The sequence below is a fragment of the Xenia sp. Carnegie-2017 genome, unplaced genomic scaffold, assembly GCF_021976095.1.
Source record: "Xenia sp. Carnegie-2017 unplaced genomic scaffold, XeniaSp_v1 HiC_scaffold_2, whole genome shotgun sequence".
NCBI classification, from domain to species: Eukaryota; Metazoa; Cnidaria; class Anthozoa; order Malacalcyonacea; family Xeniidae; genus Xenia; species Xenia sp. Carnegie-2017.
The window spans coordinates 7,640,876-7,662,988 of record NW_025813482.1 but is presented as its reverse complement, the minus strand read 5'-3'; the positions used below and the strand labels follow the sequence as shown (position 1 = coordinate 7,662,988).

Genomic DNA, 22,113 nt, shown 5'->3' with positions numbered 1-22,113 from the left:
CTGAGTACACTTTGCTTTCTCGTTGAACAATTTACATCGCTTTTAAATCAATTTTAAAAATTTTAATTTTACTTTGTAAACAAATACATTGCGGAAAAAAGGTCACTATTGGACCACGGTCAAGATATCGTAAAAAGCTGCCCGCTGAGGCAACCAATCAAATTGTTTGGAAAAAAACCTCTCTTGTTTGCCATTCACAAATAAAAAATAATTGATATTTATTTCTCAGGCACAACTGGATGCGCTGTTAGCATTGTTTATTTACTTTTTCAGACAGACGAACATTGAATTTTCAACATTTAACGCATGAATCGGTTACTCACCCGTCATGTTGATACAATTTCATGGACTTTTGAAATTTTACCATTCCATCGTTAGAATATAGAGATTATGTTGATTGAGTTCATTTTTAACATAAAGCGGCATTTTTATTTTTCTTAAAGTGACTTTATCAAAATGTTTTTCCGGTATCAATGGTTTGTGTTATGCAGTACAAATACCGAAAATCAACCTTTGTCTTTTTTTATTAACTTTATTTAAGATCTAATGCGTACATGACTCGCATGGATTGTCTTGCTATTTATTGTTAAAGAAAAACGCTTTCATATAACACAGATTATATCATTGTTTCTAATCTATTTTTGTTATGTTTTTTTTTTACATCACAGCAAGAGAGTAATAGCGATGTAGTAAAAGGTCCTCGGTATTATTCCAGCAAACAGGTGCGTTGACGCATATTTGCACATAATAACTACTTTTATGTGAAGTTTAGTTATTTCAATATTTTTGTAGATGTTTCATAATAAGGTGGTTATTAATAATTGGGTTTGATAATTACGTGGGAGTTAGATAATTACGTGGGAGTTAGGTACATAAACTAAATATACGAGTCTAAGAGAGAAAGTTACGAAGCGTTTTGAGGATAGTTGTCTCGATTTTTTGCTGTCACGCAGAAAAACTGTTTAACTTTGACATGTTTTTCATCGTCATCAGTGTACACTGGTTTAATTGTTTATCACAAAAATGAAGATAGTATTCTCTATAAATTTTAATTGCTACTTGTCGATTTTTTTGAAAAAAACGTCTGTACATTCACGAACTTTAGTCTTACGTACATACGTACACGAAGCAAGTTTTATACAGAATTTTTTACCAATTCACTTATTTGTTGTTGATAGGATATTGGCAGTGAAAATAAATTGCCCGACGAAATGGATGCCACTCACATGGGTGGACTGACAAAAGAAGCCCATGAAATTCTTGAACTTATTGACAAAATGGACGGAAAATCTCCTGCAACTGCTGCACGATCTTGTCGAGACTTAAAACTTGAATACCCTGATATTACCGATGGTATGTTTTTGTTTGCATGAATTTTATCATGTTTCTTTTTGTTGGATCATTTGTATTTATACTAACCATGATTTCTTACTTTTATTTACTGGACTGTAAAATATCTTGTATCTTCATACCATTCTTACTATATTATTCCTTACACCAAGTTTACCTTCAATTTTTTCGTCAAGGTGTTTACTGGGTCGATCCTGACTGGGGTAGCCATGGCAATGCCTTCCAAGTAACTTGCAACTTCACTTTGAAAGAAACATGCGTAAAGTCTGTGAATGCAAAACGACTGAATAATGATGAAGAGGTACGTTGGCAATATCGATATTTTGCTGAACTTTTATTGTTGAACAAATACTTTCCATCGCGATCCCCTTTCAAATACAATGGAAATTCATTTAGTCATTTGTCAACAAAATTTCTTTCCCACTGAAATTTGAATCCTCGTATTTTAGTTCCAATACACTGAAGAAGTTCAAATGACTTTCCTTCGGTTGTTGAGTAGTACTGTTCGTCAACGAATAACTTATCACTGTAAAAACTCGATGGCCTTTGATGGTAAACTTAAATCCATCAACTTGATTGGAGAAAATGAAATTGACATTCACATGAATAGTCCACGAAAATACAGACCTACTTTGATTGAAGATGGTTGTAAGGTTTGTATACTTTCTTCGGCATTCTCGATGTTTATACGAATAAGTGTGACTTGTTTTGTAACTATTTGTGGGACTTCAGTTTTGATTAATTACAAATCTGATGTTATCAAACGACTGCTGCTGGAATTTTGTCGGAGATGAACAAGCTCCGGCTCCTCCGGCAGGCAAAAATAGCCGGGCCTCCGGTACTACTAGTAGGTAACTTGTTTAGGGTGACTTCATACAGCTTGTTTTGTCATCTGACTATTTTTATCTGACTAGTGGAGTGACCAGTTGGCATACTACATAGTTGCGTGTACATTCTGTTTGCATGTGGTTATACTACTGGCCTAGCCAATACGTAAATTTTGTCCTGTTATGTCATTTTTTCTTTATTCGCTTACTGCAAAAACATTGGATTTTTAAAGAAACGAATAATTATAGCGCTCTAAAATCTACATATCATGGACCGGTTGCACGAAGCTTGGATAGCGTTATCCATTGGATAGCAAAAATTTTCAAACTTGTTAAAAAGGGGTTTATATTTTTCTTACAACAAAGAAATTTCGTAATCTTCAAAGCAATATCCTATTTCAGAGATTGTTCAGTTCGAATCTTATACGCTTTGCTTTTTAAAAAGTTTTATAAAAGTTTAAAAAACTTGCTATCCAATAGATAATGCTATCCAGGCTTCGTGCAACCGGCTCTAGTACTAAATCTTCCTTGCTGGCTACGCTTCTGATGTCGAGTGATGAGATCAGTTTTTTGGCTTGTTATGTGACGTTTGAAATCTTGGGTTGACTCTATTTTTGATTAATTTTAGCTTACTGATGGTGTGTGGCATAAGACAATATTCGAAGTTAAAACTCAGCAGAAACAACGTTTACCTATTATCAATGTGACGCCATTCGACACTGGCTTCAATAAAGAATATATGATCGAAGCTGGAGATGTGTGCTTTTTATGGTAAATTACCCAACACAAAGCTGGGCCTGATTATTCGCGAAACATTCGTGTGAACGTGAAAAATGCAGGCTAGAAACAAAACGAAAATTTCTTAGTTGAATAAATATAACAATTGAAACTATATTTTCTGTACATTTCAGTGTGTGTAGAATTGTTAGAAATATAACATGTCTTGTATTTGTTCGTTATTTGTGTGGAAAAAACCAACTTGCAACTGGTTTTTTATTGCGATTTGTTGCTGGCGGTGCATACATTGATAGTTAGAAATCGAAAGTTAGTTTATACCATTAAAATTTTATACCATTTAAAAATGTACTTTTCATTCAATTATGATTTGCGAATATCTATTGTTTTTAGAAAGTATACCCATAGGCATGAATATTTGAATTTGGTATTTTGGATTTATTGATTTAAGCAATTGGATAAGCTTTGAACACAAACCAGGCTTTTCACCAAAATATGCCTTAAGAACATTAATCACTGAAGATGTTTCAAAAGCAATATTCGTTGCTAATGCGTTAGAAACAAGCACAAGTTCCCTCGCAGTAGTTATCTGTACTCCAAAGTGGGTTCGTCAATCATGATTTAAATGTATGTAGCTTTGCTCATCTTGGAAAAAACGTTGTCTATATGTCTTATCCGTAAAGAAATAAATATTCTGAATTAAATAGATCTTTACCAAGTGAATTAGCTATATATTCGTTGTTATCCGATATCCTAAACCACTAAATTCTCAAAACTCAAGTTTTTTGAAACATTTAAAATGTAGCTATGTATAGCTGTAAAAAAATAGCATTTCAAAATTCAACAGATCTTTTCAAGGTATAAAAACAAGCTTAATTGTTCGTTAAATTGAAACTTTATAGCTTAATATTATTATATTTGTGTATATTTATGTACTGAAATTTAAATTTTCCATGTAAATGTAAAAAAGGACAAAGTGGCCCGAAGTATAATACTAAATGAATTTAAAGTGAAAATCTAAGACATGCTTGAAGTCAGATTTGAAGAAAAAGCTCGCCATTTGGTTTCCTCGTGCAAACGTCTTCCGCCAACTTTAATACTTTTCTTAGAACGTCTCATTAATAATAAAATTTTGAAATCCTGAACCTGCTCAATCTGGTGAATTTCTACATCAATACAAACAATAGTGGTACAGCATAACTATAAACATTTGTGCGTATATCTAGTCAGACATACCACAATTAACATTTTAACTATCAATTTTGTGAACCTTAGCCGCTAATATTAATTGAAAATGGAATGAAAATATTGAACATCGTAGCGAGTACGTTTACTGTATTTTCGTTGTACACAGATCGTTTCCAGAAATTTTTATCTTCGTTTTAAAGGTAATGTGTCGTAAACATTTGCATTGGTAAGACTTTCAAATTTCTTTGTTTCTTTATCTGTGGACACGTTCCTAAAGCTATAGACAAAAATTTCTGTTTCTCACTTGAGCCGATGGCATCGTATATCGTGTTTTTTTTTATTTTCAATTTAGGAGAAAGCGATAGAGAATGTGTCAGATGTTGAAAATTGTAAAAGGATTGAGTACATGTTTCTTAAATTGCAAAAACTTAAGAACATTATTTCCTGTCATTTGAGGAGAAAATAGTTATCGACAAATAAAATACAACAGAAAAGTGTTATTCACCAATTAAATGCAATAGAAAATTTTTATCTATCAATAGAATGCAAAAGAAAATAATTATCCAACAATGAAATACCGAAGGAGAAGTTATCCAAAGAATAAAACACAACAGAAAATAGTTATCGACCAATAAAATCAACAAAAAATATTCATCCACAAAAAATGCAACAGGAAACAGTCATTCATCAATAAAATAAAACAGTAAACGGTTTCACTAATAATAAGCTAATTAATGTATGAACGTGCAACAAATAAATAGTGAACAATGTAAAAACAAACTCAGTACAATACTCTCCCATAACATGACTTCACGTATTATGATAATCAGTCACTAGCTTCGTAAAGATCGAGGATCACACCCTCAAACAAAAAAAGAAAGCACAGAAAAAATTGACGTTTTTCAGCATGCGCCAGACGCAATTGTCAGGCGTTGTACCCCAACAGAGAAACCAAAATTTCTTGCACGAAAAACTGTGAATTCAATCTTGCAGACGAAACAGTTGGCAGACGCGCGTGTTGTGTTGAAATGTTTGAGAATGAGTTCATAAGTAAATGTCAGTTGCTCGATAATAAAGTTTGAACAAGCAACGGAGAACGTGAACAATTATACAGTAAAATGCAAAATAAGAATACTTTTTTGTCTTGCTGAGCGGAACTAGCTGGACCGCTGAGGTGCTGACTATACCACTATTTCCTAAGATAAAGTCTGAAGCACACGAGAGCTGTCAGCTGAGCTAAAAGTTACTCGTGCCCGTTAGCTCATGCGATAGCTCGCTTTGTGTGGAGAAATCTTACTGAGTTTTACGGCTTAGACAACCTTTTCTCGCATATCAAGCATATTTGATATTTTTAGCCACGTGAGACAAAAAACTCACCGTATGCGCTGGCTGTGAGCTAGTTGCTCACATATAAACAATTAAAGAACCAATAGTGAAGGGTCCTTTTACTCGTGAACAAACAGCAAAATATCGATTACAAACGAAGTGATGAACGAATACCCATTTATGCTTTCACTCGCTCAACTACATCCTTCAAAAATTTCATGATGTTATGAGAATAAAGTCGAGAATAAAGTATGTCTTAACGGTCGACATGGAAATAGTTTTATCCCAAAGATTTTGTCACTTGTCTGCTTTAATTCCTTTGCAATTACTTAATTCATGCGCAATTTATACTTTTATATTTTAAAGTCTGGCAAACTTACATCAAACACTCAGTGATAGTTTAGCCATGGCGTCAACAAGTTTGTCAATGACTTAAATTTGTCTAGCATGTACTCGCTAATCAATTCGTTTGTAGCGGTAGCCTTTTCATTTCTGTTTGTTCGCGAGATTAAAGGACGCATCACTATTAGTTCTTCAATTGGTTATATGTGAGCAACTAGCACACATTCGGCGCATACGGTGAGTTTTCGCCTCACGTGGCTAAAATTATCAAATATGCTTGATATGTGAGAAAAGGTTGCATAAGCCGTAAAACTCAGTAAAATTCATCCGCACACAGCTAAATATTTCTGCCGTACAATTTCGTTTAAAACATTACTACAAACGAAAAGACACAAGTTAACCAGTTTTAAATTATGTATATTTTTCTACTTTACTTTTTGTGAATTTCATTTCTTATGATACCGACAAAGACAAAACATTTTTATTATTACAATGAATGGGTAATGGTTTTCCTAACTGCGGTATTTTGAGATATCAGCAGGGGTACGTTGATCGTTTATATTCGCAATCAATGCAGTTGTCGGTTTTTATATCCATTTTATTGAATTCCATTCAGTTAATACTGCGCGTCAGGTTTTCGCGCATGAGTAGGAGACTTATATCAGTGCCGTTGTCATTCTCCCATTGACGCATGTCGAGAACTCTAGCAGCCAATTGATTAATTTTTTTGGATTCTTATAGTAGTGTTTTTAGTAAGGGTCTCTGGTGTAATTTGCTTTGAGTAATGAGCATTTTCAATGTCATTGCGGCTCTGACATTTGCGATCTCATTAGCTGCATCACAGTCTGGTAAGTTTTGTCCAATATATATATGTTTCATACATTTAAATTTTTATTTTCCAACAAACCAATGGTATACAGTAAAGCAAGCGTAATTATACTATAATGCTTGTGTATTGAATCGAGGATTCTTGCATTTCTTCAAAATATTAACTGTAAAATCTTAGCAAATTAAGTTCAAAAATGGATATTTTTAAAAATATGTTTATTATAAACACGATCTATGCATATAAATGTAGCGCGCTTAGTTCGCACTTTATGCAAATCAATATCGAAATTTTAAAATATGTATCTTGAAAATACTGTTTTGAACGAGTTGAAACAAATATGTGCTGTATTATTGTGTGGTTATTTCCTACCATAGATTTGATTACCAAAGTCGATTAAAGCAAATATATTACACAATCATAGTATTGTTGCATACCAAGTAATGGCTATTTTTCTGCATTATGTTTTACCTTCTATTTTTTGTTACTTCTACAGCAATTTTAAATTAAATATATTTTCAATAATGACCAGATATGCTTATGAATGAGGCCTTGTTCTATAATAACATTTCATGCCATCCCATATAATGATTTTAAAATATCCATTTTATATTTTAACAGTCTCTTTTAGTCTTAAAAGGTTTTTAAGATTATGTTTTGAATTTAGTGATTTATTTCACTCATTTCATAACGAATCATGAATGTTCAATGTCAACGAAATTTTTCAGCTGTACATCTAGTTTGCTTGACGTACCGCTGTTTCTGAACGATGATTGAGATGACACTTTTATTGACCCCTGTGTGATTTAAACTTTTTGTTTGAGCATTGTTCTATTAGAAAATAAATTTACACAAAGGCAGCATCACAATTGTCTCGATGACTGAAATGCACCATTTGGTCAGTCAAACAAAATATTTATCATAGAAAACATTGAAATGCTTGACGGATGTAAACATGTAGCTGAACCATAGACATAAAAAAGCCTTGTCTATTATTCTATTATATAAACGTGTTCAATTACATATTTTTCTAAAGACATTGCTGATATCGTTCATGTGGCTTCCTGTATATGAACTAATTGTTTCAAACACGTTTTGTTTATTCACGCTCAAGACAACGATTATTGTAAATATTCATTTTAAAAAATAACAGCGACCGTTTTTACTTGTTTTTCGAGAAGCTCGACTTTTAATTAATTAATGGTGATAGAAAATCATATCTTATCGTTGTAATAATATATCGTTGATAATATACTTCGAGATATTTCTCAACTCTGAGTTGATGATTGAAGTAGGGTTTATCTTGTAATTGCACTTTGAAAATGTGTACTTGCTTTTAGGAAAAGCTGTAATTTCCTTTCGAAAGTTGTATTTGGATGTAATGTAACCTGATTGGGTGAAAAGCAGTGAAAGCCAAACAAATTTCTTTTCAATTCAAAAAAAAAACATGGCGGCAGAATAAGCCAAGTGAACAATGATTTCCAAATTGTATTTCCATTCGTGTGAAATTCAAGAATTACATATTATTTTCTATATTATGTGCAACAGATGTGATCTAAAAAATGATTTCCAAATGAATTCGGTATGAAAATAAAATCACTTGTTTCAATTGACTTGGAACGGTGTCCCTAACGTCATTATAAGCGTCATTATAAGCAAAGAAGAATGACATGAGTTTCTTTACAAGCAAGCTTTTCATTGATTATCTTCTCGTACAACAAATGCCATTTTTAAGTAAAACTTGTAGCAAAAGACAAGTGTGAACTTTTTATTCACTGTTATTATAAAAATGAGAGGTACATGATACTTATCCAACGATGGTTAGATATCAGCTTAATTGACCAGCATTAAATTTCATAGCTCAGAAACTGCCAGAATAAAACATGTCTTTTATTTCAAAATATTTTAAAATTCTGTGAGTGTCTTACTTACTACATCATTGTAATGGATAAAAATTTGCTTTGTTTTTTTTTTATCTGTGATTTTTTAGATAAGATTACAGGAAAAATTGATCTTGTATTTGGTGTACCATCAACAACACGACTTGGCTCAAATGGATTTAATAGGTTCAAAGAATTTGTAAAGGAAGTGAGCAGTTCGTACTCCTTATCAGCAAACGACACAAATGTTGGTGTTATTCAATATGGTGGTAATGCTAGAGTTGTCCTTCCACTCTCAGAAGGAAATTCTAGAGTTGTGTTGGAGCAAAGACTTGATCGTATGACTTTTAGAAGGGGTTCGCAAAATGTTCCCAATGCCCTACAACTTGCTTCGTCTGAAATGTTTGGTCCAGGTGGAAGTGGGCGAGTCTCGTCAAGCAAGTACTTTGTGTTTGGTGCTGAGGGCTCAACATCTGAATCGAAGGAAGATTTGGAACTTGCTGCTAGAGGTCTTAATTATGAAGGTGTTTCCATAATGCCCATACCAATTGGTGCTGGATCTTCTCGTTCTAATTTGGAAGCCATTGCAAGCACTCCAAAAAGAAATTTCTTCCTACCAGCTAGGAATGTTAATTCTCTAGGAGCCAGTTTCCAAAGAAGTGTTGTTTCTTCAGTGAGACCTGGTATGTGATGTTATTTTAAATTAAAATATTACAGTGGTTTTAATTTATAAAATATTTCATAGTTTTAATTTAGTATATGTATGTTTCAATTTTATGTTTTAAGTATAAATGTTTTGATTTTCTTAAAAAGCATCCTTAGTAAGTAAAATTCAATTATGGCTGCTCAATTTTATATTGTAAAAACTGGTTAGGATCGATATCCAAAGAATAAAACCTTACTAATAAAATTGGACGTAAGTCATTTTGAAAATTAAATATGACAAAGAATGAATCGCCGTTATGCTGTATAAAAAAATTGTGTATAAAAAAACGAACATTTAGGAAAACGTGCCTAAAGTGATCAATGCACAAGATCTGCAAAAATCTTTGTTACAAAAGTTAGTTGGACTTCCAATGGCTCATCTGACTGTAAATTTTTCTTTATTGTTCACCATTTTTAGAGGGAAAATTGTGCTACCGAGAACCACTTTTGAAATAGCTTGCGCACGAAATTGCTTTTTAGCTGCGTCATTTTTGAGCTCAAGTTATTTCAAAAGTGGTTCTCGGTGACACAATTTTCCCTCTAAAAATGGTTATTGTTTGTAAAAATTTTACTGTAAGATTAACCATTGGAAGTCCAACTAACTATTTCCACCAAAGCTTTTTCCAATCTTGCGCGCTTGATGACTTTAACAACGTTTTCCAAACTGTTCAGTTTTTTTTATAGACCCTGTAAATCTGCCAGTAACACTGGCAAACAATGTCATTTTGAGGAAAAAGAATGCTCTAACGAATGAATTTGCTCAAGGCTTTATGCAAACAACTTCATTCAAATCGCACTATTTTCAGGTGTGAGACGGTCATCTTCGTTACTTGAAGGCAAAACTGATATTTTACTCGGCATTCCTGATGGAGATCAGACAAGAACGTCTTTCTCTCAAATTAAATCATTTGCAGAAAGATTTAGTAATGGGTTGAGCTTTGGAGCTAATGGTGCTCGAATGGGGATGTTCACCTACAGCGATAATGCGAAGCCGGTTGTTCAGCTTTCAAGTGGCGTATCAAAATCTGTTGTAAACAGTGGGATACAAAGAATGACACATGGTGGTGGAGGTAATCGTAAAGACGTTGCTTTACAATATGCAGCAAGGCAGTTAAATAGAAATGCTCGTAGTGGAGCAAATAAAGCTATTGTTCTTTTGTCCGACGGTGCATCATCTCCTGGATCTGCTGACATGAGTAGAATAACAAGATCGAATCCTAACATTGATGTCGTATCTGTTACTGTTGGAACCCCAGCTCGAACTGAAGCTGCAAGACTTGGTCGTGAGGTTGTATCTTATGGTAACTATCCTGAACTTTTGTCATCTGGTCCGCTTGATGTAACGACACTTTGGCAGAGTTAGCAAGAGCTACAACTACTACTCCTCTTATTGGTAAGGACACAACTCTGTTGCAATGGGTATAAGGAAGTTTAATATACATGTGCACTTGCGCAGTATTAACTTTTAAGGGGTTGCTCTGATTAATAATTACGTATTTGATATAAGGTTGAATCAAATTACAAGTCAAAAAAGGTACTGATTATTTTATACATTGCACTATCCTTGGAAGTAAGTTTTCACTCATTCATTACTTTCCTGTTTTCTGTTTGCATGCATGAGAAATGTTTACCACAAGGCATATTTTAACACACACACACTGACAGGCATTTAGCTTTCCAGGCCCTCTTGTTGGCCGAGCGCTGAGACAAAATTGACTCCCCCTTAGCATTTTTTGTTATTGGTATTTCAAATATTTCATTTTGGATAAGATATTTCTCGCTTGAAGTAAGAATGCTTAATCCATGACACGTCTGTTTGGTTGATATTAAATTGCTCTACAAATGCATAAAATGGCATTTACAAAATTGCAATTTTTAAAATTTCACTGGGGAGGGTATTTCCGCACACTCTGCCACATGGCTCATGCTTCACGGGTCCTTTTGAGATTAATGCTTTACAAGTGTAAAATCCCTAAATTATCCCTTGATGCACTATATTGTACTGACTATTGATAACTGAGCAGCTCCCCATAAAGTTCAATACTTACGTAGCTTAGGTTTGTTTAACTACTTCTTTACTATATGCATTCACGTATAGTGTGTTTCTTTAATATCACATGCTCAATTTAACGTAGTACAATGTAGTATAACGTAGTACAATGAAGTACAATGTAGAACAATCCGTGTCTCAATTACACAGCGGGTGAGATTAAAGTTTTCAAGTGAAACCCTTTACATTCAAAATGTGAAAAATCACACTAATATTCGCATTTGCATGTACTAATGCTTCAAAATGATGAGTCTGTTGAGAAATTAAGATCATGCTTATTTGTTTTGTAATGAGGTTGGTATTTAATGTTCCGTTTTCAGCTAAATTTTTTAAAAATTTTTTTATTTTTGTTAAGGTCAGAAAGGCGAAAAGGGAAGTCGGGTATGAGATTGTTTACTTGCTGTCGTTTCCTGTAATTGCGTCGATATTCATTTTTTCTGTTGCACGTTTTGTAACTATTTTGATGCCTTTTCAAAATATTTAAATTCTTTCAATTCAACCTTGTAAATAGTAGGTGAAATGTTGCAAAAAGTTCCAAATGTGTAATATTTTATAATTTATGTGAATAATTTAGGGTGCACCAGGATCCCCCGGTCAACGTGGAAATCGTGGTATGGTTGGTGACAGAGTAAGTGTTGTTTATTGTATGGCGAGCGTAACTTCTGCGGAAATAACTTATTTTGATTGGCTTATAGCGTAACTTCTGCGGAAATAACTTATTTTGATTGCCTTATAACGTAACTTCTGCGGAAATAACTTATTTTAATTGGCTTATAGCGTAACTTCTGCGGAAATAACTTATTTTAATTGGCTTATAGCGTAACTTCTGCGGAAATAACTTATTTTGATTGGCTTATAGCGTAACTTCTGCGGAAATAACTTATTTTAATTGGCTTATAGCGTAACTTCTGCGGAAATAACTTATTTTGATTGGCTTATAACGTAACTTCTGCGGAAATAACTTATTTTAATTGGCTTATAGCGTAACTTCTGCGGAAATAACTTATTTTAATTGGCTTATAGCGTAACTTCTGCGGAAATAACTTATTTTAATTGGCTTATAGCGTAACTTCTGCGGAAATAACTTATTTTGATTGGCTTATAGCGTAACTTCTGCGGAAATAACTTATTTTAATTGCCTTATAGCGTAACTTCTGCGGAAATAACTTATTTTGATTGGCTTATAGCGTAACTTCTGCGGAAATAACTTATTTTGATTGGCTTAAAATCATTTTTTGCAAGTTACCAAATTTTCAAGAATAATCGAATCCGAGTCGAAGAAAGCACACTAGGAAAGCGAGAGTTTATTAATTTTGTGTATCTTGCGTCAATGTGCAGACATTGCAATAAAAGAAAATAATAAAATGTGTTTGCTGATTTTTTGAAGTACGGATGTCTCATGACATACAATAAACTTTGTTTTAACCTTGTTTCCGCGGTATTTATCGAGAAAGATGAAATTTATGAGGTTTTCTTGTATAAACCTTGCTCCCAATATGAGAAGACTTTAGCTAAGCTAATCGATCCGATGTTTCTCACATATAATTAATCAGAGATTATTTGTGTTGTATGTTATTTAGGTACAGAGATTATTTGTGTTGTATGTTATTTAAGTACAGAGATTATTTGTGTTGTATGTTATTTAAGTACAGAGATTATTTGTGTTGTATGTTATTTAAGTACAGAGATTATTTGTGTTGTATGTTATTTAAGTACAGAGATTATTTGTCTTGTATGTTATTTAAGTACAGAGATTATTTGTGTTGTATGTTATTTAAGTACAGAGATTATTTGTCTTGTATGTTATTTAAGTACAGAGATTATTTGTCTTGTATGTTATTTAAGTACAGAGATTATTTGTGTTGTATGTTATTTAAGTACAGAGATTATTTGTGTTGTATGTTATTTAAGTACAGAGATTATTTGTGTTGTATGTTATTTAAGTACAGAGATTCTTTGTGTTGTATGTTATTTAAGTGCACTAAGTGTTTGAAGTACAATAATTGTTACATACGTTAGTACAATAATGGTTATGAAGTTTTACATAAAAAAGTTCTCATTCATAGGGTAGAACTGGTATTAGGGGAGAGAGTGGAAGACCTGGTGCTACAGGACCTCCTGGTCTACCTGGACCTGGTCTTCTTGTCACTGATGTGAGTGGTTTAAGTTGATTGTTAGAAAAATACAGAAAATGGTTTAAATAATTTTGTGTTTTTATTGTCCACCATCTTAGCCAGAAGACACACAAGGTAAAGGTCCAAGTCCCAATCAATATGTTTATGTTCCAGGTCCTCCTGGCCCTCAGGTATGTTTGTCAATATATGTTTTCATCTAACATGTCAAATCAAACTGCATCATTTTTAATTTTTAGGGTCCTCCAGGGCCTTCCGGACAACCTGGTCCACCAGGTCGTGAAGTAAGTACTTGTTATCTTCTTATATATTGTATATTGGATTGTCTACAGACATGACGGTCACTGTCATTGTTCCATAATTTTTCTCATTTGGACCAGAAAATGTTCTGTTTTACAGCTTACTGGACACACGTGACTGCGGTCCTCCCCCTTTGCAGCTTGCTGACACACGTGACTGCGGTCCCATCTCTTTACAGCTTGCTGACACATGTGACTGCCGTCCCCCCCTTTTACAGCTTGCTTACACACGTGACTGCGGTCCTCCCCCTTTACAGCTTGCTGACACACGTGACTGCCGTCCCTCCTTTTGCAGCTTGCTTACACACGTGACTGCGGTCCCCCCTTTTGCAGCTTGCTTACACACGTGACTGCGGTCCCCTTTACAGCTTGCTGACACGCGTGACTGCGGTCCCATCTCTTTACAGCTTGCTGACACACGTGACTGCCGTCCCCCCTTTAGCAGCTTGCTTACACACGTGACTGCGGTGCTGACACACGTGACTGCGGTCCCCACAGATGCTGACACACGTGACTGCGGTCCCACAGATGCTGACACACGTGACTGCGGTCCCCCCCTTTACAGATGCTGACACACGTGACTGCGGTCCCCCCCTTTACAGATGCTGACACACGTGACTGCTCCACCCATTTTTTATCGTAAAATTCCCGTAGCAAATTTTTGTTTTTTGTAATTACTTTGAAGATTAAATTGGAGATTACTTCGGAAATTAAAAAGGTTACAAATAAAATAAGATAATCAAAAGATGACCAGCATAAAATCATTTTTGACCATTAAGCAAATTGACTACTGCGGTAGTCACTTATGCCTATAGAACTGTAAGCACTAAGATTTCATAGCGATGTCTGGAACGATTGATGTAGTTTATACGAGCTTTTAAAAACACTTCCATTATTGCAAGCACGCCCAAGCTGATAACTGTTGTTTCCTAATTTTGATAATCTTGATTTCCTAATATATATTTTAACACCAAATTCTACACTGCCTAATGAGATATGCTCTGAGATTTTGTAAATAAGTAAAGCGGAGTACAGTCAAGTTTTTGTTTTTCATGTTTTTCACTGGTTTACAAGACTTACCATCCAAAAAATTTCACTGCTCGTTTTTTTTCTTTTAATGTTTGGTTCGTGCTATGGTTGAATCTCTTATATAGGGTGATAGAGGTGACCCTGGATCTCCTGGGGTTACTGGTGCTATTGGAGAACCGGTATGTGTAGAGACATGATTCATGAATACACGTACTGTTAAATGTTTGAAAATAATGTTCAAAATAAATGTGGGGATGATTTTCTCGATTTTAGGGGCAGCCTGGCGTGAAAGGAATTAAGGGTCGCTCGGGTACACCTGGTAGTAGAGTAAGTATATTAGATAAAGAAGTTTCTGCATGTGTTCCATATTTAATTAATGCTCAGTGCAAACTTTAAAGGGACTATAGTCAACATTTACTAAGTTTTTATTTACTTGCTTTGAACAAAAGAACTTAACTTATGTTACTGCTGATATATTGTCCTTCTTTTTGTGCATGTATGTTAATATGCTGGCTTTGTTTTTCGTGTTCATGATTTTGATGATTTTGAAAATGTTTAATGAGTCATATACTCACTTAGATGTTTACATCTATTGATTTTTCTTTTTTTTATTTTTTTGTTCATCAACACTTATATGTATTATCGTAGGGAAATGATGGACAACCAGGAAGTGCTGGTGAAAGTGGCGGTGTGGGGCCTCAAGTACGTAAAGGTCTTGAATGTTTGAAAAAAGTGTATTTCTTTTTTAATTCATCTTAACTTTACAGGGTAGTAGAGGTCCTCGAGGACGTCAAGGGATACAAGGAGTAAAAGGTGATCGTGTAAGTATCCTTATAGGTTTATGGTGTAAATTTTGTTCAAGTCTGGCGTATCTAGTTGATAGGCTCGCTCGATTTAATCATATTCTGTATAGAACAGTTATAGATTATGTTTATTCCAATATGGGAACCCAACTTGATCCACTCTTTTTGTGGGTAGCTTGTACCCACTAGTTATTGGTTATACCCTTAAATAATCAAAAATTGTTAGTTTTACAAGCCATTGCAAATATCAATTATATTTCGATTGGTTGTAAAATACATGAAACTTGATGCATGACGACGCATAGTTTAGTTATGTACACTCAGATCACAGTGATTTAGCGAGTAAATTAACGTGAAGAAGAAAGCAAATGATTCAAAATGAATATGTTTTCTAACTGCGTGTTTAATCTATTGCTCCGTTCTCACTGGTCACAGTTCTCTGTGATGTGTTAAATTAAAATGCAATTTAATGTGTTTTCCTTTCGAAGATTACATAAATTACAAATGGTATTCAAACTATGAGCAAGAAATCCGATGAAATCCGAAATACTTGCACTGCTCAATTGCAATTTGTGAAGCCTTTGCGCGTTTCAACACTATTTGTAATTAGTACAGAATTTTTTGAAAATACTATGGAGAAAATTGCAACAAAACAGCACAGCCGGTTTCCCCAAAACTAGCAATATATATTCAAGTGTTTGGAAGTTTTGTTTTTTGATTTTCCGTATTAACAGTACTCGATGCGTTTGAGCAGAGCGTAAATATTGTTAGGAAGAAGTAAATTCACCAAACTCCAATTCCGTCCCGACTAGCCTGTTTCGTGAATTCTCACTCTTCAGGGGATAACATAAAGAAGAGTGAGAAATCACGAGTCAGGCTTGTCGGGATGAAATTGTAGTTTTGTGAATTTTCTTCTTCCTAACAATATATAAGTGTTATGTATAAATGTTACACAATTGTACATAAATTCAAGTCAAGTCGTGTGTGACTGTGTTGATTTATAATTTGAGTGAACGACATATCACTTGTTATACACGTGAGAAATATGTGTTAAACGAGAAGCTGTTGTCGATTTAGTATTTGTACGAAAAAAATGGTTTTCAGTTAAAATTGCCATGAATATATTTCTAAACTCGTGTGGAATCATATTTATTGCAACCAAACTATGAAAGCACGTGAGCTTAGTCGCATGCCATGTAATAAATGCAAGAGCGTCTGACAAAAGGTGTTCGTCGACAAAAGGATGTGGCAAGTACAACAGTGTCTATCCTTTGTGAAAGATGTCAAAACGTCCGTCCGAAATATATTTGAGAACAAAAAGTCGGTCTGGATAAGATTGTACGCTTTTTCTGTGAAATATGTGTAGACTCTAGAAAGTCGTCACAAGTCGTAGAACTTAAAACACACCCTAATTTTTTTGTATGTACTCCGCTGATTCAGAAAGGGTTAGATACTTGGTTATTTCACTCAACAAAGAGTTCAAGACACATTTTTGCAGTCTAGAATACTTTTCAAAGTTTCATGTTTATAATATATCTTCGACTATGCTGTTAATCTACTTTTTATTTGTATCTATGTATCTGTGGCTACCCACATGTACGCTCTGCGTACCTATTTGTCTTTATTTCGTGTCTCCAGTAATAAATCAGTACAGCTATTATCGTTATGAAATTGCTAAATATTTGATAAATTTGAAAATAGAAATTGGGTTTATTTTACAAGGAAGTACTTTTTCTAATGTAGGGGCAAAATGGTCCTACTGGTGACCCTGGAGAGACAGGCTTGCCTGGTGATGTTGTAAGTAGAATTTTTAAATTCTTTTAAAAATTACAACATTGTCAGTCTGTGTACTGCGGCACGTATCTCTTAAATATGTATCACTGAAACACTTATCACTGAAACACGTATCACTGAAACACGTATAACCGAAACACATATCACTGAAACACGTATCACTGAAACACGTATAACACTATCACTGAAACACGTATCACTGAAACACGTATCACTGAAACACTTATCACTGAAACACGTATCACTGAAACACGTATCACCGAAACACGTATCATCGAAACACGTATCACTGAAGCACGTATCACTGAAGCACGTATCACTGAAACACGTATCACTGAAACACGTATCACTGAAATACTTTTCACTGAAACACGTATCACTGAAACACGTATCACTGAAACACGTATCACTGAAACACGTATCCCTGAAACACGTATCCCTGAAACACGTATCACTGAAGTACATATCACTGAAGTAGGTATTGCTGCAGCATGTATAATGCCATGTTTCTCTGAAGAAACTGACATCAACCATGAAGAAACTGATTTAAATTAATCTTAAATAATTTTGTCATATTTTCATTGTAGGGTGAATCTGGTGATCCTGGTAATGATGGAAGAGATGGATCTGATGTAAGTTTTATTAATCACTGATAAATCATGAGGAATTTGCTTGAAAATATAAGTCTTGTGTAAATTCTAGTCCTTAGTTTGGCACTCTAGGTTTTTTGTTGACTTAAAATCTATGTAATAACTAAAGTTTATGTGCTCTGATGGATATTAAGATGCATTGAAAGCATCTTTAGAGCTTAAAATATGAGCATTAGGATTATTTGTTTACTCGAACATAGGGTTTGTTTATTGGAAAACTTGTTGAAAAGGAATATAAATTATTCAAGTAAATTTGTCGTATGAGAAAATAAAAAATATAGTATGAGATGTTTCATCTTAAATAAACAAATAAAATGTTGGATCTAGCCAATCATATTGGGTAACCCCCCACTTCTTCCTTGTCCCTCCTTCACTCCCTTCTTATTTCCCTTACTATCTCCTTATCTCCCCATCTCCTCCTCATTTCTCCCCACTCTCACCTCATTTCCCGCCAATGTAGTTTATTTATTGTTTGTTTTTGAATACTTATTATTGTTAGGGTGAACCAGGCCAACCTGGTTCTAAAGGTTCAAAAGGACGTAAAGGACCTACGGTATGATTATTTTGAAAAATAAGTTATATCAAAAGATAAACTCTTCCAGTTAACTCAATTTCATATAAGCCAGTACTTGGTAATGGCTTAAGATTTCATTAGGAGAAGTTTCTGTTTCTCCCATGCTCTATGAGCCCTTTATCTTTCAAATTTGTGTTTGTTACAACCTTTATTCATTTGTTTGCTTTTATTTTTATCCCGTGATTGACAAAATGGTTTTAACTTTTAATACTTACAGACAGCAATTTATTTATAAATATGTAGCGTGCGCTTTTTAAGTGCCGTTTCTTTATCACTTTGTACAAAAATACAGAATCCTGATTCAAGCAAAAGTTAAGGATTGCATTTCTGAATTCATTTTATGAAAACCATTGAAAACGTTCTTGACTGCAAGGAGACGATTACCGCAAAGGATGGCGAAACATCAGCCAATAATTATAGTCCTTGTAAAGACTGCTTTAACCTGGACAATCAACATCTACAAGCATATAATGATAACCCTGCGTTCAAACAATTTGCCTTATCGAGATTCCCACTTAAGATATCAAATTATATTTAGAGTATTGTATATCTTAATTGCTGATATTGGTTTTTGTAGGGCCCAAATGGTCAAGGGGGTACTTCTGGACCTCCTGGTGCACAGGTGAGTTTTATTTTATTAGAAAAATAACAGTTCATCACTGACACATTCTTTCGTATCAACTTAACCAAGCAAAATGTAAAAAATATTTTGTTGTCTGTCTACATTTGCTGATACTATTGAGGTTATGTAGGGTCCTGTTGGGACACCTGGTCTTCGTGGTGAGACTGGTAAGCCTGGATTAACTGGTGAGAAAGGAGTAGTTGGTGCATCTGGAAATCGTGGACAACAAGGTCGGCCTGGTGACCCTGGTTCCAGGGGTGTTAAAGGTTCTAAGGGAGCTCGTGGAGCTGAAGGATTGCAAGGAAGTTCAGGATTTAAAGGAGATAGAGTGAGATGAATCTAGAGAATATAATTTCTTTTTATTTTTTGTGGCGCCCAATCTTAACATTACATCTTAAGTGATTATTACGTACTCTGTGTTTTAGGACATTTTATACGTACATCCAGAAATACCAGTTACTTTAGTGGAATACATCAAAACCATTGCTTCAAATAGTTTTAGCACTTCTGCACTGCATAATCGCAAGCTTTATTTTAAGCATGTGTAACTTACGTTATGTACTTACATAAGTACTTACATAAAGTACTCGTTTTGTAATTGGTGATAATGTCCAGTTACTGTTAATATTTTTCCGTGTTTTATTGCTACCTGCATTTAAGACTGAGTATGCTTCCATGAATGGTTTGAAGAATTATAATTTGTCTAAAAAGTAAAATTTACCTTTAGAACATAGATCAAACGCTTTCCCAAGTAAATGTTTTTCCTTATGAGATCAACGTAATATATGCTTCTACTTTAGGGAGCTATTGGATTACCTGGCCCGATTGGATACCAAGGGAGCTCTGGAAATCCGGTAAGATAACACAAAATCCCTCCAACTGCTTCCTGTTATCTCTGTCCTCAATATTCCGATAATGTTGAATGTACTGAATACACACAGAGATGTATTGTAAGGGAAGGGGGGCTCAGGGGAGCTCAGAGGGTCTCAGGGGGGCTCAGGGGGGCTCAGGGGAGCTCAGCCCACTTTGTTAGAATTCTTTGTCAAGTAAGGGGGCTCAGCCCCCATTCATAATTTGTCAACATTGCATAATTTAAAATTGTGAAGCATTTTATTTAAATAATTCGCCTTTAATAAACTTATGATTTTGTGACTTTATATAGACCAGAAACTATACCATGACTTAATAAGGCTTTTGTGACATGTAAATTAGGCAATTTGTCGTCAGTCATTTCATATTTATTGTTAATGTATGTTAAAGTTTTACGTGAAAACTCTTAAAGTGGCATCCTAGTAAAACTTGACCGTTTTCATAAAGAATCCAGACGAGTTGAAGTGGACATTCGAAATTAATATTGTTCGACAAGAAAAGTTCTTTCAGTGACATTTGCATCAAATACAGGACAGGGACAACTAAATAAGTAGATGTAAATTTAAAACAGCATCATTTGGATTAATAAGATGCTTTATGGGTTTTTTTCTTGACAAAATGTATCATTTTTTATGTAAAATGAGAGCGACAATGATCAATTTCTTTGAAAATATAGGGACCTCCCGGACCGCCTGGCACAGCTGGTTCTCGTGGGGAAAGAGTAAGTTTTATGTATCCTGAATGATTAACGCTTAGATCGATAGTGTATGATTATTGTATTTCATTTATTTATATTTATCGTCAATTAATATGTTAAGACAACAAATACAGGACAAACAATTAAACTACATAACTGAAATATTTGTGAGTTGGTTTCTAACTTACTAAGGCTGTACTTACCTAACTAGAGCGAAAATATGTTGTTTAAAGATGTCTTTTCATAATGAAGAAATGAAGACATCAGTGAACTACACCTAACTGTTTTAAATACTGCTAATTACCTTAACTATTTTGACTGATTGTCTTAGTTATAGCCACTCCTAAAATTGAGCAAAGGATAGTGGTGATCTATTTTTAGAAAGGATTACAACGCGAACTGCATAAGCAGAAACCATTTATATTTTATAATTTATAGGGTCGTAATGGTGCTCCAGGTCGCTCAGGTCCAGTGGGACCTAAAGGAATTCTGGTATGTTTATGAGTATAATCATTTAATACTCATGAGTAGCAATATATACAGTGCCGCTCACGTGTATCTTAACACTTTTTTGCGTATGATACCCGTATCAAATGCGTAGGATACAAATATATTGTGCGTTCTGAGCGGTTCCAGGGGAGCGTTTAATAGAGAGGGGCGTTTAGATCATTTTTATTGCATTAGTTTAAACAACTAAAAAGAAAACAATAATTAAATATACGGTTTCTCAGCCAAATCAACAACCCTCTATAGTAATGATATTAATATAATTGAAGTAGGGTGAGTGTGTCTATTAGAGGCAGGGCGTTTATTTGATAGGGAATGTTTATTGAATCATTTAAAGAAATTGAAATCGCCTCTATTGCTTATATATGCATGCTGCACAGGAAAAATTCTCCCTTCCTTCCACAGAACAATAATTCTTTACTTAGCATAAGGTGAAAGCCTTTTTCCTGACATCATTTATCCATTTTTTGGCAGTTATAAATGAGAGCTCTGGTAAATGCTTCATGTATAAATAGCTTGAATGATGCATGCGCATGCATATATAATCAGTGTATTTGCTACGCGTATCAGACGAAGATTATATCTGTATCATACGCGTATCAAAGTACATCATCATACGCATATGATACGCGTACCATACGCGTAGCGTATGTTAGGATATACGCGAGCGGTATTGTATGTGCTAATATAGTAAGTACCTAATGTATTTAAGTACCAATATATTTAGAAATTGTATTGCATCCTTAGTAAATTCACTTTTCTCGTCAAACAAACTAGGAAGTGAGGTTCACCATAACTCTATGTTCATTATTTTTCACTTAGTTAAAGTAAATTATTTTTTTTGTTTTATATCTTAATGCCCTATTACTGATAGCTTTATCATATTCATGAATTGTCTTGCTGCTTT

General features: G+C 34.3%; 3 protein-coding genes and 1 long non-coding RNA gene across 8 annotated transcripts in view; all 4 read left to right on the top strand.

Annotated features, from left to right (window-relative positions):
• Positions 1-3,259, top strand: part of LOC124439857 (collagen alpha-1(I) chain-like) — a 32,945-nt gene extending 29,686 nt beyond the window's left edge. For all 5 annotated transcript variants that reach the window (XM_046990130.1, XM_046990126.1, XM_046990128.1 and 2 more), the window contains 5 exons: positions 669-722; positions 1,179-1,353; positions 1,527-1,651; positions 1,800-2,003; positions 2,806-3,259. In XM_046990130.1, coding sequence (XP_046846086.1) covers positions 669-722; positions 1,179-1,353; positions 1,527-1,651; positions 1,800-2,003; positions 2,806-2,952 — 705 coding nt within the window. In that variant the 3' untranslated portion in view covers positions 2,953-3,259. The remainder of the gene's footprint in view (positions 1-668; positions 723-1,178; positions 1,354-1,526; positions 1,652-1,799; positions 2,004-2,805) is intronic.
• Positions 3,260-3,707: 448 nt separating this feature from the next.
• Positions 3,708-4,613, top strand: LOC124439866. Its single transcript, XR_006946488.1, has 2 exons — positions 3,708-4,300; positions 4,453-4,613. It is a non-coding gene; the product is annotated as an uncharacterized LOC124439866 (long non-coding RNA).
• A 1,764-nt stretch (positions 4,614-6,377) lies between these two features.
• The window catches only part of LOC124439858 (collagen alpha-1(I) chain-like), a 34,305-nt gene continuing 18,569 nt past the window's right edge, over positions 6,378-22,113 (top strand). Inside the window, exons 1-20 of the mRNA XM_046990132.1 lie at positions 6,378-6,616; positions 8,585-9,157; positions 9,986-10,572; positions 11,585-11,610; positions 11,804-11,857; positions 13,296-13,382; positions 13,463-13,534; positions 13,601-13,645; positions 14,815-14,868; positions 14,963-15,016; positions 15,338-15,391; positions 15,457-15,510; positions 17,236-17,289; positions 17,874-17,918; positions 18,436-18,489; positions 19,088-19,132; positions 19,263-19,460; positions 19,933-19,986; positions 20,679-20,723; positions 21,138-21,191. Of these exons, the coding sequence (XP_046846088.1) occupies positions 11,843-11,857; positions 13,296-13,382; positions 13,463-13,534; positions 13,601-13,645; positions 14,815-14,868; positions 14,963-15,016; positions 15,338-15,391; positions 15,457-15,510; positions 17,236-17,289; positions 17,874-17,918; positions 18,436-18,489; positions 19,088-19,132; positions 19,263-19,460; positions 19,933-19,986; positions 20,679-20,723; positions 21,138-21,191 (984 nt within the window). The 5' untranslated portion in view covers positions 6,378-6,616; positions 8,585-9,157; positions 9,986-10,572; positions 11,585-11,610; positions 11,804-11,842. The remainder of the gene's footprint in view (positions 6,617-8,584; positions 9,158-9,985; positions 10,573-11,584; positions 11,611-11,803; positions 11,858-13,295; positions 13,383-13,462; positions 13,535-13,600; positions 13,646-14,814; positions 14,869-14,962; positions 15,017-15,337; positions 15,392-15,456; positions 15,511-17,235; positions 17,290-17,873; positions 17,919-18,435; positions 18,490-19,087; positions 19,133-19,262; positions 19,461-19,932; positions 19,987-20,678; positions 20,724-21,137; positions 21,192-22,113) is intronic.
• On the top strand, positions 6,553-11,616 carry LOC124440552 (collagen alpha-4(VI) chain-like). The gene is made up of 4 exons (XM_046990947.1): positions 6,553-6,616; positions 8,585-9,157; positions 9,986-10,537; positions 11,585-11,616. Exons 1-4 carry the CDS (start codon positions 6,553-6,555, stop codon positions 11,614-11,616), a joined length of 1,221 nt encoding a protein of 406 aa, XP_046846903.1.